General features: G+C 23.1%; 4 protein-coding genes across 4 annotated transcripts; 2 read left to right on the top strand and 2 right to left on the bottom strand.

The window, feature by feature from the left end:
• Positions 1–15: 15 nt before the first annotated feature.
• On the bottom strand, positions 16–2,244 carry PVVCY_0401680 (autophagy-related protein 3, putative; the record flags this gene model as incomplete). The annotated part of the gene is made up of 12 exons (XM_037634973.1): positions 16–148; positions 244–303; positions 422–474; positions 565–636; positions 774–862; positions 961–1,021; positions 1,137–1,217; positions 1,301–1,350; positions 1,480–1,549; positions 1,666–1,786; positions 1,936–2,005; positions 2,142–2,244. The coding sequence occupies 12 exons, from the start codon at positions 2,242–2,244 to the stop codon at positions 16–18; spliced, it is 963 nt and encodes a 320-aa protein (XP_037490161.1).
• Positions 2,245–4,512: 2,268 nt separating this feature from the next.
• PVVCY_0401670 (conserved Plasmodium protein, unknown function) lies at positions 4,513–7,418 on the top strand (the record flags this gene model as incomplete). Its single annotated transcript, XM_008627676.2, has 3 exons — positions 4,513–7,098; positions 7,199–7,267; positions 7,356–7,418. The coding sequence occupies 3 exons, from the start codon at positions 4,513–4,515 to the stop codon at positions 7,416–7,418; spliced, it is 2,718 nt and encodes a 905-aa protein (XP_008625898.1).
• Positions 7,419–8,014: 596 nt separating this feature from the next.
• Positions 8,015–10,957, bottom strand: PVVCY_0401660 (coatomer subunit beta, putative; the record flags this gene model as incomplete). The annotated part of the gene is made up of 1 exon (XM_008627677.1): positions 8,015–10,957. One exon carries the CDS (start codon positions 10,955–10,957, stop codon positions 8,015–8,017), a length of 2,943 nt encoding a protein of 980 aa, XP_008625899.1.
• Positions 10,958–14,238: 3,281 nt separating this feature from the next.
• Positions 14,239–18,741, top strand: PVVCY_0401650 (conserved Plasmodium protein, unknown function; the record flags this gene model as incomplete). The annotated part of the gene is made up of 1 exon (XM_008627678.2): positions 14,239–18,741. One exon carries the CDS (start codon positions 14,239–14,241, stop codon positions 18,739–18,741), a length of 4,503 nt encoding a protein of 1,500 aa, XP_008625900.2.
• Between the last annotated feature and the right edge of the window lie 208 nt (positions 18,742–18,949).

Raw genomic sequence — 18,949 nt, 5'->3', positions numbered from 1 at the left:
TTATACTTTTTTCATTTATTTTATACTTTTTTCTATTTTGCTGTTTTTTACCACGCTTGGAATTTCAATGTCCGTTGTAAAATCGTATTCGATCGTGGGTATCACTCCCGATATAAATTTCAAAAGAAAAAGCAAATATAAATCATGCCTAAAAATAAATGAAAAAAATAAACAAAATGAAAAAAATGAAAAATTATAAAATGTGTATACTGAAATTATGATATTACACAACCATATTTGTACCTTGGTTCCTTTCCTTTGGCTATCCAATTGTTTATTACATTTAACATTATTTCGGCATGCCTATAAAAAATATAAACATATTTTGTAATTCCAAATATAAAATCTCAACTACCATCCCAATAATATAACTCCGGATATTTACACTTCAAAAAAAAATAGATTAATATATTTAAGTTACTTGCAAGGGTGGATAGACGCTGTCATTATCCCTGTACAAGGATGAGATTCATACTAAAAAAATTATTAAATGCAAAACCATATAACAATATATGTCTATCTTTATATAATTAATTTGGTTAGTTTGTAATTTTTTTTACGAACCGTAACAGTTTTATAACTATAGTCCGATAATATGTCTTCAAAGATTTCCTCAGATTTTAAAGGGTGTCTGTTCTGTATCAAGCAAGTTAGCAAAAATAAATCGTGAATGAAAAAATAATAATAATAATAAAATAAATGAATCCGCACGTCATGGGATAAAGTAGCGATACCACAATAAATGTAAATAAAAATGTCTTCCTTCTTTTTACCTCATTATATCCAAATAACCATATTCGAGGTGTTTCATAATATTTATCATAAGTTATGCTAACATCATATGATCGTATATTTATAATATCTAAAATATGGAAATTATATGGGAATATATATCTTTGTATATAATATTATATGTAATAAAACATTGTCAAAATTTAAAATTTAATATTTTTTATTTACTGTCACTTCCAAATGTTTCGAATTGCATCCTAGAGGGGTCAATAGCAGCAGGGTCATATTCCTATACAAAAATAATATTAAAAAATTACTCCCTTTTCCCATATATATTGACATATAATACATTTTTTAATTTAAAAAAAGACAAAATTTATTGTCCAAACTTTTTTTTTTCTAACTTTAATAATATCATTTTCCATATCAAAGTTATTTATGTCAATAACATCCTCATCATCGTCATCTTTTTCAATTTGATAAATCTGCAAATGAGTTTGAAAATATGAAAATATTTTATCACCTTATTTTATTTTCAAACTTATTTATTCCCTTTTCTTATATTTACCATCTCTTCCTTGTTCTGAACTTTTGTTGCTAAATCGGGGGAATGTATGTCTAAAAAAACGGAATAATAGTGAAATATGTAAATATTATAATTTTATAAATAGAATCACTATATTTTAATATGGATCTATATTTACTATAGCCATATAAACACGTTTAATTTTCTTGTCTTAATATTACATTCGTAAATATCAGCATTATTATTTTCTTCTTCATAATTTGGATATATCCATTCATTATCAATCAGGTCCTATAAAAAAAAAAAAAAAAAAAAAAAAATTATGTCCTGTTCATATAATACAAATTTGTACAGATAAAAGGGGGTGCCCACACATACAAAAATATATGTATATAAAATAATCCTACCAAATTGTGAATAATATTATTTAAATCTTTAATTCGATGCTTGCATGGAACATTCCGACTTATAAGAAATTGTTTTTTCTCCGGGAGATACGGAACTACTCTATTATCATCTGCTTCTCTCCTATCCAAACATGGAATAAAACAAATTAAGCAAAATAAAGTAAAAATAAAATAATGAAATATGATCATGTTAAACAGTTTATCTAGCTCATTCAAACTTGCTTAATAAAAATTAAATCAAATTATTATTTTGCAACTTTTATTACTCACCATTCCCATGTTTTAAATTTATGAGTTAAAAAGTCACCCGCGTCAACAAACTCAGCTGGCGTTAATGTCCCTAAAAAATTTAATCATAGAACAAAAGCATAGGAAATAATTCAATCAATATATTTATATATTTATATTGGCATGCATTATTTCCTCATACTTCTCAGACAATGTAAAAGTTAAAAAAATAAAAAACTTATTTTTACCGTGCTTAGTAAAAGTCGACGAATTTGTGATTGGCTTAAAATACGAATATATTTTACGATATGCATCCCCTATTTTGTATATCACATTTGACTCCTCACTCATTACAGTAAATATATTATGACAACAATTAAAATGAAATAAACTAGTCTTTTTTTTTTGTCTTTTTAGGTGTCGTTTAATTTTTACAACAAAATCATAACCAAAAATGTAAATACAAAATCATACTCTGTCTTGTTTTTTGTGCTACTTTATTCTCTCACCTTTTTTTTTTCTATCTCCTTAATGTGTTAATAATATGAGCAGATTAAAAATATAGATCATATATAAAACTCTTTAATAATGAAATAGATCATATATAAAACTCTTTAATAATGAAATAGATCATATATATAAGTCTTTAATAATGAAATAGATTATATATATAAGTCTTTAACAATGAAATAGATATATATAAAACTCTTCAACAATGAAATATAAATAATGCTCATATTACACACAAAAAATATGCAAATTATTATTTACTCGTTCTTAATTTTAAGGAATATGCAATTTCAAACTTAGATAACTTTTTTTACAATTTTGCAAAGAAAATTTACACAAGTACATTCATTCATTTTGTTGAATTTGTTTGAATTTGTTTGAAAAATAAATATATTTTTTAAATTATTTGCAAAAATTAAGCAGATAAAATTTCACACAAATATTGAAACAAACAAGTTTGTATTTTTTTAGTGAAAAAACCAACAAAATATTTATTTTACATTTTACGTACTAATTTGTAATAATTTTTTTTCCATTTTAAGACATTCAAAAAGTGTTATATGTATTTCCTCTAGATTTATTTCACTGTTTTTTCACTATTTTGTTTTACTCCTTTAATTTTTATAATTATTTTATCATACCCCCAGTTATATATGTTTTTAATTTTTAATTTTTAATATGTGACTCCTTTTCGAAACTTTAGCATATCAAACACTTTGATGAAAATTATACATTCAATATAGTTACATATTTATAAAAACATTTTATATACCCTTACTTAAATTTTTTCTTTTTTTCATATGCGTACGGAACTATCTATCCGGTTGTATAGTAATATGTTAATCTCCAAAAAAAAGAAAGGAAAAAAATAATAAAAAAAACAAGGAATGCCTTACCATTATTATATTAAAAAAATTTTAACTTTTTTTCAAATAGTTTGGAATAGTTGATAGAAAATATAAGTTTTTTTTTTTATACAATATAAAGCATTTCTTTATTATATTTTTTATTATATACATTTTGTTTTTGTAATAACTTTTTCCAACTCTACATTTATATTATTTTATATTCCCGTTTTTTTTTACATTTTTAGTATATTGATAATATAATTTTTTTTATATATTTTTACTATTACTTTATATTATCGCATAATAATATGTAATTTATAGTGCTTCCTATATTTTAAGAAGTTTACTTATCATGCTTATAAATATAACCTAAACCCATAGGTTTGTAATTACATATTATATGCAAAACCATGTCATACAAATTTATCACTTTGAATTGTGAAAGCCAAATCAAGAATAATATCCCTAAATAGTTTATATATAAATAAAAAACAAATTGAAACAAGGTGAAATATAAAAATAAGCCTACCAATCCAGTATATATATATACATATTTAACAAAATGAAATTATAATAAGTAAGAGAAAAAAAGGATTATCAAACATTTTAATTCATTTAATTATTTGACATATTCCAGACTTATTATGATGAAAGAGAATAATACACACAAAAAAAAATACAATTTTTTTATGTATATTTAAAGTGAAATAAGTAAATATAATGTATAGCTAAAAATATAAAGTATTGTAAAAAACAAAAACTATATTTAACTATGCCTTTGTAAAGGATAAATAATTTGTATTACATCTTAGAACTACAAATTCCAATCACCATTTGAAGTGCGTTCTACATGACACATAAGCAAATATAATGCCATATATATGTATAGCTAAACATAAGATGTATATATTTTTTTTAACTCCACACATATATGTTATACATTCATGCATACATATATATATGACAAGCTTTTTTTCATATTAACACAAATTACATTCTTAATTTCAACTTATAAATTTGTTTACTCTGTTTACTATTTTGTATGTACTATATATATATAAAGAAACTCCTATTACGCTAATTATTTTTTTTACTTTATAATAAAGTTTGAACATGCTAATTGTGTCACTATTAATTATGCAATCTTTGTGATAATCTCAAATAATCTAAAATTGACTTGCATGCACACATTTAAATTTACAAGCACCCTTGAAATGAAAAACAAAAAAGACGGAATAATAAAAAGAAAGATAATATTATAATGAGTAACTTGAAAAATATATTTGGCTTCTTCAAAACAAATGAAAATGATGGTGATACAAAAAATGACCAAGCAAACACAAATGGACAGGATAACCAAAATGAACAAGACCAAATAAGTAAAGACATCTCAAGTCTCCAACAACTTTTTAACACCACTCGAAATAATGAACCAGTTGAAAAAGACCAAAATATACAAAAGGAAAAACAAAATAAAATTAAAAAAAGTAAAAAAAAAGAAAAAATCAATGAAAAAAATCAAGAACAAGAGAAAGACATAACAAAACCAAATTTAGAGCAAAATGAAAATAGTGACTTTTCCGATGAAGAAATAAAAGATATCGGAAATATAGATATAGAAACTGTAAGTGCCATTTTTAAAATCAATAATAAATCACAAAGTGATACTAAAAAAATAATTTTAGAATTAAAAAGTGCATTAAATATTACTGAAAAACCAAATGAAGTCAAAATAATTAATGGAATAAATCAAGATGAAATAAATGTATTAGATAATTGGTATATTTCAAATAAAATGAAAATTATTCCATGCTTATTTGAAGATAAACCATTAAATTCGGGATTACTAAATAGTTTATATGCTATTGATCCATCCTTTAAAAATAAAAAAATTAAAATAATTAGATACTTAAAATATACAAAAAAGGTATATGAACAAGTATTAAAAAAATGTTCTGAAATAAATAAAGAAGAAAGAAAAGAAATTTGTAAAAATACAATCTTAAATATTCTACATAATGATATACAAAATATAAATGATAAAAAATATATGGAACAAATTATTATACTAATTAATAAAGAAAAAAATTATATAAATCTAAAATTCTATTTTCAATTTTTATTAAGTTTATCCATAAATTTTTACGATCTATTTGTTGAACTAAATGGATTAAGTTCCCTTAAAAATATTTTACAAAATATAGCCAAAAAAAATATTATTAAAAAATGTATACCCCTAATAATTCAAATATTTAATCTGTTAAAAAAATTGAATATGACACTAGACCTTTTAAAGAGTACCCTAATTGGAATCCCTATTAATCTAATTGCTAAAAATAAACAAGATATCAAAAATAATCTAAATTATATCACCGACAATCCTCAAGTTCAAAACATTGCACAAGAGATAGTCGACAAATGGCGTTCCATACGTGACCAAAGTATAAAAGAAATCCAAAAAGAAGAAAATAATCAAGTAAAGAAAGTGCATGATATAAATAGTACCGAAGCAAGGAATGAAAACGGTTTAAAACAAAGTGCAAACAATTATACCACCGCTAATCTATTGCAATATGATAGAGAAATAAATTCTGATGCAAAAAAAAGTAAGACTGCCCAATCCAATGAAGGCAAAAATATCATGCTCGAAATCATAGACACAATAAATGAAGAATATGAAAAAAAAAAAAAAAGACACTTAGAATATAAAAAAGCTAAAATCGAAGGAAAAATAAAAAAATTTAGTGCTATGAAAAATACTACTGAAGAAAATAAAAGTACTGATCTATTAAATGATATTATAAATATACAAAAAGAAGTAGAATTAGAACAAGCATTAAAACAAAAAGATAAACGTCTAAGCAGCTTATATCCTGGTGGAAATAAATTTGGACCCAATAAAAATAGTATAAACAATCGTAATTTAGTTAATTATAAAAATGAAAAATATATTAACAATCCGATGGATGCAAATCCAAATTATATAAACAAAAATAGAGAGCGATACCCAGATAATCATCCACACTCAAATAAATATAATAAATATGAAACCAATTTCAAAAATAGACCCATGGAAAATCAAAATTATTTAAAACATAAAAAAGGATTCTCAGACTCACCACATAGATATAATGAATATAATGACAATGAAATGTATGAGCAAGAATATATGTCAAATAAAAATTATAATGATAGACATAATAAGTTTCAAAATAAAAGAAAAAGTAAACAATATGATAATTATCCAAATAAGTTTTCAAACTATCCAAACATAACTAACAAACATAGTGATGAACTAAAAAAAATAAGCAGCTTATTTTCTAATAATAATAATAATGCTAAAGAAGAATTAGATGACTCCTTAAGTGTCATTTTTAAAAATTATAATAAATTTGAAAAAATAAAAGAAAGACATCACCAACATATTTCATCAATTTATTATCCTCCAAGAATACTTGATGATACAGAAATATCGAAAACTGATTTAATAATTAAATTTAATTATAATAAACAAAATAAACTATCAATATATTTAAAATATAATAATGACTCAAATAATATTACCAACAATTTTAATGTTTTACAAATGCCTGAATTATTTCCAACTCCAGATTTAAATTTACTTAAATTACCACCTATCCCTATTATATCCAATTTTACACAATCACAAAATATTTCATCTAATATTTTTCCATATGACAATCAAACTATTCAATCCTCACTCTCCGATGGTAATAACAGAAATCTCACTAACTCCTCAATCAAAAATAAAATTTACAACAACTTCGACGAATTTATCAACATCTTTGATGACAACATTAAGCAAATACTCCTCAAAAACATGGACGTAATACATTAAACAACCAAATAAATATCCACAGATTGGGAATAGCCAAACCCCTCACATTTTCATACACATCACATATACTTCCTTTTTTTTAATGCAGCTAGCCAATTTGCTGATGAGCAAGCCTGATGTTGTAAACAAAATGCTCAAGGGCCCCCAATATATTAATGTAACCTTTTTAAACTAGATAAAATGTTTTATTTTTACATAATTATACTTACTAAATAAATATGACGAACTTTTTTTTTTCAATTCAGGAGGCCTTATGCTCATTGGAAGAAGAGCTCAAAAGCTGGGGAAAGCCAAACCCAATTTCTTAAAACACCAAATCTTCTATTCATAATTTTATTTTGCCATTTTGGAAAAATATTTTTTTGATCACTTGTTAAATCGATTAACACAATTTCCTATTCATTGTCTGGTTTATATCAAACATTTTTAATTACAACTTTGTTTATTTTGTTTGTATTTTTACGTACCATCATTATATTCACTTAAATATTCACTTAAATATTCCCTACATTTTTCATTATTAATTCATGACGTAGTAAAAATATAAATTTTATTTAATAAAAAAAGTATAAGTTTTTTTTTTTTTTCATAAATGTTTAAAACCAATACATTCTTTTTTGTATATACCAGATATAAAATAAACAAGAATGCATCATGAACTATATATTTAATTCGTTATTTTTATAATAACAAAAAAAATAAAAAAAAATAAAAATGTAAACGGAAATATTAAATAAGTTAGAGAGCCATCAAGAATTGGAGTATATCCAAAGCATCTTTATTACCCATACACGACACAATTATAATAATAAAAATTTTATACACCCATCCAATGATTGTACAAGCTATCTTATACATATATACAGAGAGAGAGAGAGAGATTGCATAAGATGTCTTTTGTCCCCTATTCTTTACCTGCTTTATCATTCATCGAATCTAATGATTCACCTGGTATTTCAAAACTAATATTTTCATCGATGTTACTTAGGTTTACTATATTATCACTATTACTTTTATGAATTTCTTGTGAGCTTGAAAATGATATATTATTATTTTCATCGCTAAATGGTTCTCGTTTTAAATTAAAAGAATTATTATCTATTTTGTTGTTTGAAATTTTCTGATCTTGACTTTCATCAATCGATTTTATTTCAGTCTCCTTTTTCTGAATCGAACTTAATGAACTAATCATATCAATATTTTTAACATCCTTTTCAAGTTCATCATTAAATTGTTTAACAAAAATATCTTCAACTTTTTCATATCCAATCTCATTTATTTCATCCATAATATTTATATCAATCAACTTTTTTAATGTTGTATAATTTTGTGTAGTACCAAGGGTTTTTGTTTTTTCAAATATAGATTCACATTTTATAGCTAATTCATAATTAGGAAAATATTCTGGATTTTCATCAGGTGTTAATAATGAAATAGGTGAAATTTGATATGTTTTATTTAAACATTCTTTCCATTTTAATAATATATTGGGTAATAATGATGGTTTATATACTCTTGCAAAATAAGAAGCATATGCATAATTATTACTTTTTAATAATATTTCAACACATTTATTTATTTTATGTAATAAAAAATAACATATAAATGCTATATTATATTTCTTCGTTTTTAAACACATTTGTCCTAACTCTTCAATACCCATCTTATCACCCAAAGTTGATAATATAATTAATAAAGATGAACAATCATTTGTTTTTTTATAACAATGTATTGCCATAGGTATATCATTATATACTAATGCTGTATCTCCTAACACTTTATATTTATTTTGAATTGTAGCTTTATCTTCTTTATTTTCAATATTTTTTATAATTTCTATACATAGTTGTAAATTCCCTATTGATAGAGCTAACTCAAACTTTTTTTCCATATCTGTACATATTGTTAAAGCTTTATTCTTATATCCCATTTTTTCTAAAAATAAACTTAACTTATTATGTAAAGACTCTGAAATAGAACCTAATAAACTATCAGCAGATTCAAAATCTTTGTTTATTATATATTTTTGATATTGTAAATAAACTATTGGTATATAAAAACTATAAAAATTATAATTTTTATCTAGTAAAAATATTCTGTCAAATTCATATACATATCCACATATATATAAATATTTATCTATATATACATATATATCATTAAATTTTTTTGTATATATATATAATCTTAAATTTTTTGAAACATATAAAAAACTATCATATATCCATATTCCACTTTCTATAGATTCATTTATTTCACTTTCAAGCTCAAAATTATTTTCATCCATATTATTATTCCCTTCAACATTGCTCATATTTGTTTGAATTCCTTTCATGTCTTTACTAGATCCTTCATCGCTTTTGTTATAACTTAGTATGTAAACATTTTCTTCAGTAGATATTGCGATATATGTTCCTGCCTCATTCCAATATACATTCTTTACATTAATATCTATTTTTCTAACCATATTATAATAATTCCAATCATAAAAACAAATAAAATTATTAGATTTAACTCCCAATAAATATCCACCAAATAATCCAGTAATTGGATAAGGAGTTTGAAAAGAATGACACACAGTAAAGTCTTTATATATAACTACTTTATTTCCTTCATCTTTTATAGCATAATCTCCATTGTTTGCCCATACAAAAAATGGACTTTTACCATATGCCTTATTTCTTAGCACTTGTGATGTATAAATATTAAATTCGTGATGACCATTAACACATACAAATCTTCCACTAGGATGAAACGAGGCATTCGTAGGATAAAAGTCACAATTTCCTAATTCCTTTTTATTTACTTTATAAATATCACCATCATTATAATTATCATCATTATTTATATTTTGTAAATTTATAATAAATATATCAGCATTTTTTATATAAATTATTTTATTTTTAAACATTGTATATATAGGTTTATCTGATCCCATTTGAATTACCACTAACCCTTCATCATATCCTATACATAAATCATTTTTTGTTTTCTTTGCACATATAGACCAACATTTATCCATATTATAATTTAATGTACTCTCTAATTTATACATAGAGCTATTCCATATTTTTACATTACAATCTTCAGACGAAGAAATAATTATAGGCAAATTACTATGATATATTAAACATGATATATTTTGTGTATGCCCACTTAATACTTGTATACATTGTTTTGTATGATAATCCCATACACGTATTGTTTTATCATCACTACCACTGATAATATATGATGTTTCACCGCTTGATGAATAGTCAATACAATTTACACCTTTTGTATGACCTGTTAAGGTAAAATGAGGTTTTGTAACTACTGGCATATTATTCTGTACACCCCATATTTTTATAGTTTTATCTAAAGAAGCTGATGCAAAAATATAAGTATCTTTAGGATTAAATTTACACATCATTACATAATGAATGTGATTTTCAAACGAACATAATTTTTCAAAATTATTTTCATAGTCATATAATTTTATAGTCATATCATCAGAACATGTTAATATATATGGTAATGTTTGATGAACTTCAATATATCTTATATAATCACTATGTCCTTCAAATGATATTATCTTCTCAAATGTATTATAATTATAAACCCTTATTGTCATATCATCTCCTGTACATATTATCCATTGTTTTTTTTCTATAAACTTAGCACATCGTAATGGGTACCCAGAAACCTCTATATTTTTTATCGTATTCTGGTTGGAGTAATCAAATATAATTAGCTTCCCATTATACAGAGCCGCAAGGATCCATGGCTCGCTCTCATGAATATCAACGCATTTTACCTTACCAATTCGAGAATTTAGTTTTTTCTTTATATCTAAATTAAGAGGCATGTTATGTAAACAACTTTTTTATAATATAGCAATGTTACACAAACTAGTATATATATACTTGCTTAATTTTAGCAAATCTTTTTTTTTTTATCCTAATTAATAATTGTAAATTCAAAGACATCACTATACATCAGCTCGAAAACTATTTTAAAATTCTCATAAATAATCCTATACCCAATTGTTTCTACTAATATGTTGTACCACTTTTTTTCTGAATTATTTGATTTTTATATTTTTTTTTTGTATGGCTTATTTATTCTTAGTGACATGCAATTATTTTATTTTATTAAAAACGGGAGGGGAGGAGACTAAGAAAAACAAAACAAACCATATTAAATCATAATATAATATTATATTGGGTATGTAAAAAAAAATATATTAAATTACTATAAAGTTAGATTTCAAAAAAAAAAGTTACATAGCATAAACATTTCCACCTTAAAAATTAAAAGGCTTATATACAATTTGAAAAATGTATAACATACTTATATAATTATAAATTATATTTATGAATTCCCCATAATTTATATGGCATTCCACAAAACGAGTAAACGAAAATTATTTCTGATATTTATAAATAAGTAATTCAATTCAGTGCTTATGAAGAATAAAAAATATATAACAATTTCAAATATAAATAATTCTAATTATAATAACTAAACGTTTTGTTTTTTTTTTTTTTCACGGTATCAACTTATATATATATACCTAATTAAGTATTATACACATAGTATATTATTGCATTGTAAATATGTTATTTTGTTTAGGCCCCCCATACATAATGAAAAGAAAAAATATTATAAAAACTCGTATGCTACAATTTTTATGAATATTTTTCAATAATAAAAATTATAAAATATTTCACATATTTCATACGTATGGCAAATTTTAAATAAATTAATCTATACGTTTTTATATATTGAGAAAAATAAATCCCTTTACTTTTTTTATTTTTACTTATTTATTTTATTATCACTACATTATTTATTTTTGTTCTTTAATATATATTGCTTTAAATATGAAAGGGATATATACATATATAGATATTGTATATTCAACCAAAACGAGCAAATATGTTTATTTGTATGCTATCCAAAAATGTGCCCATACAATATGATAGTATATAACAACATTTTTTGTTATTCTTTTTTATTTTAATAAATTATTTCTTTGAAAGCACATGATATATGAAATTCTTAAAAAAATATAAAATAAATACTACCAAAATTTATCCTAAATATATTTCATGCATTTTTTTAACCTGGTTTATATTTAATCACACATTTCTTCTCTTTTACGACATAAATATATTATGACTGTTCATAATTTTTAAGTCAAATCACACATTTTCTCTCTTACGACATAAATATATTATGACTGTTCATAATTTTTAAGTCAAATCACACACACATTTTCATCTTTAATATAAATATATCCTACCATTCGAAGTTTTCTCTTTTCTTTATAATGCATTTCAAATTCGGTTTAGAAAAAATATCGTATATTTACTAAATCAAAGACGTACAATGCTTTTCATGTTTCAAAAATAAAAAAAAATGTATAAAAAAAATGTAAGAAAAAAACGACTACACAAGTTCATATTACTTGTGCAAGCCCACAATTTGAGATATTGCAAATTCTACTAAAATATAATAACGAAAATTAACTAATTTTACCGTTTAAATGTTGTATTTTAATATGATTGAAATACTTTTTAGTGATATCCTAATTTCATTATGCATTACCTTACATATGCATACCAAACCAGTCTTATAAAATATATTTATTATAGTAATAGTAATAGGAATAGGAATATTATTTTACTTGTTCATATATAAAACTTGTTTTTAAGGAAAGAACTAGGACGAAGAAATTATATATATTAATAATTCAACATTTTATGAAATAAGGGATATATATAAAAAATTATCCTCTTGTTTGTCCTTTCTTATATATATCCTATCACCCATATTACACAAAATTAGGTTTATTTTTTTTTACTTACATATATATAATTGTTTTACCCATTTTCCAAGCATTTTACTATTTTACATTTAATAAAACATACTATTATTAATCATTAAAATTGAATATATTAACTTGAGTGTATAATAATTATACATCCTTATATTTATTTATGTTTTATATCAATGGCTAATATATATTTTCTTTGAAAAATTATATGCTTATAAGGGAGGAATAATATTTATTTGGAAATTAAAAAATTCATATATTTAATCGTATTAAAATTTGTATTTTTATTCTTTATGTAGACATTTTATACCCATATATTGCCATAAGAACAAACACATAAATTGTAATTAAATATGAATACATATATATAATTTTATTTAATGCCAATTGGGAGTAATGCCCAAACTGCTAATATTATATTATCCTTAATAAGGATAAAGATTATGTTTGTATTTTATTTTAATTTTTTTTTTGAGTTGTAGTAAACTATATATAATATAAAAAAAATACTATTAAAAAAAAATCGGGAATGCACAAGGGTATAATATATAGCACTATGTAAATACTCAAATATTATTAACATGCCAACAATTTATTTTAATTTCCCTAAATACAAAAAAAGAAAGAATTAATATATTTTCCAAAATTACATTATTAACTATTATTTAATTACTAAAATAATAATATTTATAATAATATTATTTAATAAGGATTTATTTCATTATCAATTAGCATTCCTTTTTTTTTTTTTTTTTTACTTTGATATACTTTCTACTCCATACTTTTCTCTCTATACTTTAAAGGAATTCAAATACAATAGTACTGTTTTTTTTAAATTTGTTATATTATTTTTTACATTATTTTTTATGTTATTTTTTACGTTATTTTTTACGTTATTTTTTATATTAATTTTTCCCTATTTTTGATTATATACTATTATTTTTTAGGCTTTTAATTCATATAAGTGTTTGATTATTTAGCACTTTTCACTCTTTCCTTTTATCAATTTTTTTACATTATTTTTGTTTGCATATTTATATATATGTGTGTATGTCGCACCCCTCTTAATTGGTAGACTTTCATATCTTTAGTATCATCCATAATTTCATAAAAAATGTAAACAAATAAATCCACACTATTTTTACCCCGGCTGATGGGAAATATTAAATTTTCATATAGTAGTCCCATCCCTATAAAAGTTGTTTTATTCCAACAATAATATATAACGACAAAATAGCTAGCCAGCTAGCTAAATAAAAAAAAATATTGTAATAATTACAAGTTCATCCCAAGTAAACAATTAGACAATGGAAGTTCAGACAAGCAGACATTTGAAGCATACACAATATAAAGTTTATGAGAAAAATAATAAAAATGAAATTAATCAAAACAATGAAAAGGTGTGTATAATATGCAAAGTGCTTTTAAATCGCCTATATTTGTATGTTAATGTTTATTGTGACAATAAATATAATAATTTTACCAAATGGCTAGCCACTAATTTCCGTAGTTTTATTTTGGAGTTATATCAAAATAAAATAAAATGTGTATTTCCAAATTTTCTTAAAAATAATTTAAAGATTTATACATATCCAGGCACAAAAATTTTAACTATCAAGTTGCATATACTTTTATATTTGTTTTATTTCAATACTATAAAAAAACTAATTGTACAAAATATTCTACTTTATTTTTTACAAATATATCAAATAATATTCATTTTTATTTCGCAATATGCTTATCGCATTTTATTATATAACAATAATATAATAAGTAACTATCTTAATGACACAAAAATAATTGTTATCAATAAAAATATTAACACTACCAAATTATTGGATAGTATAATACTGAACAAGTCATACAATAATAATGTTTCAAAAAATAACAAACTTTTGTGTGTAAAAAAAATAAAACAAAATGGATATCACAACATAAACTTTGGAATAACAAAAACACACCCCTTACATCATCAGTGCAATATTATACACAGGAAACAAACAAAATGTTATTTGTCTATCATTCTTAGTCAACATTTCAAAACGCGTACATGCAGTAGTAACGAAAACAACAGCCAAGCCAATTGCTCAAGCAAGCATGAACATAATAAGCAAACAAATAATCCTAATTGTAGTTCCAACCAAATAGCCAATAATAATGGAAAAAATAATAATGGAAACAATAATAGCGGAAACAATAGTGACGAAGACGAGGACAAGACGGGGAATAAACGGAGTAATGATATTTGTGATGAAGATGAAAAAGAAGAAAATATTTATAACAAAAATAAGGAAAAAAAAAAAAATATATATAAAATTAAAAAAAATAGTTCAAAAGATGAACATAATTTAATTAATAATACTCAAGAATCTAATTGTATACCTAATGAAGTTAAAAAATGTGATGAGTCAGATCTTTGCAATAAAATATTCTTAGATACTGATACAGCCAAAGAAATTAATCACACCAATCAACGTCATAATAAGATTGAAAAAAAATATATATGTTTAAAAAAGAAGAGAAGATTACTAAAAAATCTTTCTTTCGTATCATTCAATGCAGGATTACTAGAATATAAAATATTGGGAATGTCTATATATCAAAACCCGCCATTTATTTTAAACAGATTATTACATATGCCACATGAATTAATAAAAACAAACACAGATATAATAGCTTTACAAGAAGTATATAATGATGAACATATCGAATATCTTATAAATAATTTAAAATCAATTTATCCATTTTATGCAAAAGGATATTATTGTAATCCTATATTTGAGAAAGAATTTATGGATTCAGACGATCTATCCGAATATGAAGATGTTGATCATGTTAAGAAAAACGGAATAAAAAATATTGGCCAAAAAAAAAGCGTACGAAAAAAATATTTTGCCTTGAATCATGGATTGCTAGTATTTAGTAAATATCCTATTATATATTCTTGCTTTCATAAATTTAAAGATGTAACATATTTAGAATATTTATTTGGAACTAAGGGTTTTCTTGAAGTTATTATAGATGTTCCGTATTTTGGTAGAATCGCACTTTTTAATATACATTTAGCTAGTGGTTCTACAAATACGGAATCAAAATATATAGAAAAAATTAGAGACTATGAAATAAAACAAATTATACGAACTACACGTAAAGCTCAAAAAAAAAATACAATCCCAATTATTATTGGAGATCTAAATGCTTCTCCTCATTCTTCTCCAAATAATTATTCCTCATTTATTAAACATGGCTGGAAAGATGCTTGGCTATATGCTAGAAATATTAAAAAAAAAATTCACAAAATTGCTAAAAATAAAAAAAGTTGCAAAAATTCAGATAACAAAAGTATATTCCTCAAAAGAGGTATAAACCAACCATCAAATGTGTCAAAGCAAATAATTCAAAACACAAGTGATGTAAACGAAAACGAAAATGAAAACACTCCTTTGCTCAATTCAAATCATGATAAACCCCAAACTGAAGTAAGTTTTGATATGAAAGATAGCTATACCATAAATATATTCAATGCAAACAGCCAAAATAAATATTTGGACATAAAAATGGAGAAAAAAAAAAATACTATAGGAAATGCTGCTCAAAATAATATGGTAAATATAAATGAATTTAAATATGATTTAAAGTTTTCTTCATCTGATCAAATAACAAATTGTAGCCACAAAAATCGAAGCAGTCATCACAAAAGGGTAGACACTAATGATGAAACATATTTCCAAAATTTTTCAAACTTAAATAAAAATAATAACCTTAAAATATTTTGCAAAAATAATAAATCATTGCAAAATTTAACACATTTTGAATATTATAAAAATAGTGAAAACAAAATTGAAAATAACAAACTATCTATTTCAACTATACACTTAGATGATATAAATAGTAATCTTACCTTCATAGATGAAAATAAAAATTTTAACAATTCAAACATTCTCGGCAATTCAAACATTTTCAGCAGTTCAAACATTTTCAGCAATTCAAACATTCTCGGCAATTCAAACATTCTCGGCAATTCAAACATTTTCAGCAATCAATATAATAACACATTTGAACAGATACCATCAAAATTGTATTTAAGTAACGAATTTGAAAGTAGTAATATTAAAACGAAAAATATTTCACAGAATTATTCCATGTGTGAAACTGTTAATTATGATGATAAGTATGTTACAAGTTTTATTTGTGATCACCCTAATAATTTTAGTAAACACAATAGTCAATCTTATAGTAATATATATCAAAATTATAATAGTTCATATAAAAGAAAAAAACAAGGAAGGTCTTTTGCAGCCATCTCAGAAATATATAATTGTAAACTCTCTTCAAATCCTAATTATTATAAAAATATGTCAATATCAAAAAGTTTTATAAATTGTAGTAATACTTCAAGCAAACTTTCTAGTAGCAGTGAACATTCATATATTGATATATATGATATGGAAGGTTCTGAAGTTAAAATTTTTTACAATAGTGATGGAAATTGGGGTATTAAAAAGAGTAAAAATAATAACATAAGGAAGATTAAAAAATCTAAAATTAATTTCAAATTATGTCAACACTCAAAATATCAATTAAATTCAAATAATCCGAATTGCCAAACCAAATGGGCTTCATTACGATTCAAACCCCGCTTCCTAAAAATTCGAGACTCAAATTATGTTGAAAAAATGAAAAAAACAAAACAATTTTCAAAAATGTCAAATAAAGTAAAACAAATAAGGAAAAAGACAAAATACTGTGTTATTATAAAAAATAAAAAATATCATAAAAGTTTGAAATATAAAACAAAAAATTTAGTTTACCTAAATAATAGAGAAACACCAAAAGAATATAGAAACAATAAAATGAAAGGAAAAAAAAATAATATAAAAAGAAAGTCGAAAAATATTACCAGACATAATAATGTAACAAAAATGATTAATAATAAAAATGTACAAAAAAAATCAAGTAAAATTTTATTATTAGTTTTTTTAAAAAAATTAAAATATAAAACTATAAAAAAAGTAATTAAAAAATTATTTAAATTTGAAAAAGAAAAAAATGAAGACACAACAGAAGATCAACATTTGTTATATTACAATTTGAATGATCTAGATGGAAATAATTATATGGGAGATAAACAAAACTTTTTAGACATCCTTTTTAATAATATAAGGGAAAAAAATAAAAAAAATAATAACAACAAAAATAACTTTCTAAATATAAGTAGTTCTAAGAAATGCCATACACAAAATGAAAAAAATCAAAATGAAATTTACAATTTACTTCAAACATTTCAAACAGATGAATCTATTTTAAATGATGAAATAACATGGGATCCTCTAAACCCTCTAAATATAATTGGGCCTCATTCTTCTTGCTCAGCTCTTCGATGTGACTATATCTTTTTCCCTCCTATAAATAGAAATATTTTAAATACTTGCTTTAGTAAAAATAATAATAAGAAGAAGAATAATGAAAATGAAGATGTACGAAAAAATATAGGCACTCTATTAAACTCCAAAAATAATGATATGCCTTATGAGCAATGTGATTTTCCATTGTCTGTAAATAATAATAATGAACTTGATGTTTTAAAATACTACTTTATTAAAAATGCAAAAATATTATTCAATAAACCCTCTGTAATAATTAATTCAAATTATAATTATAAACATCCAAATTGGCATTCTTTTGGTGTTAAGACACATAATATAAATTTTGTAACACTCTCTGATCACTATGCTATACAAATTGATTTGCAACTAAAAAAGAAATACAACAATTTGAGGGATACGCCAAACGCTTGTTATAGTGAATAGTTACTACCACATTTGTATTCTCCATAAATTTTCTTGCATGTTCATGTATTTACCACTTGTTTGCTATATAGATAACCACCTTTTATGGTTCCTAATTTGGTCTACTTTGTGTTTTTATTTTTTTGTGACATACACAATAGTATCTATTACGCATTTCGTAGCATATCTTTAAAAATTTTTTTTTTTAAACATATTTATTTCAAAAAAA

The sequence above is a fragment of the Plasmodium vinckei genome (genome assembly GCF_900681995.1).
Source record: "Plasmodium vinckei vinckei genome assembly, chromosome: PVVCY_04".
Lineage (NCBI taxonomy): Eukaryota > Apicomplexa > Aconoidasida > Haemosporida > Plasmodiidae > Plasmodium > Plasmodium vinckei.
The sequence above is the reverse complement of the archived record's forward strand: the minus strand, read 5'-3'. Positions and strand labels throughout refer to the sequence as shown.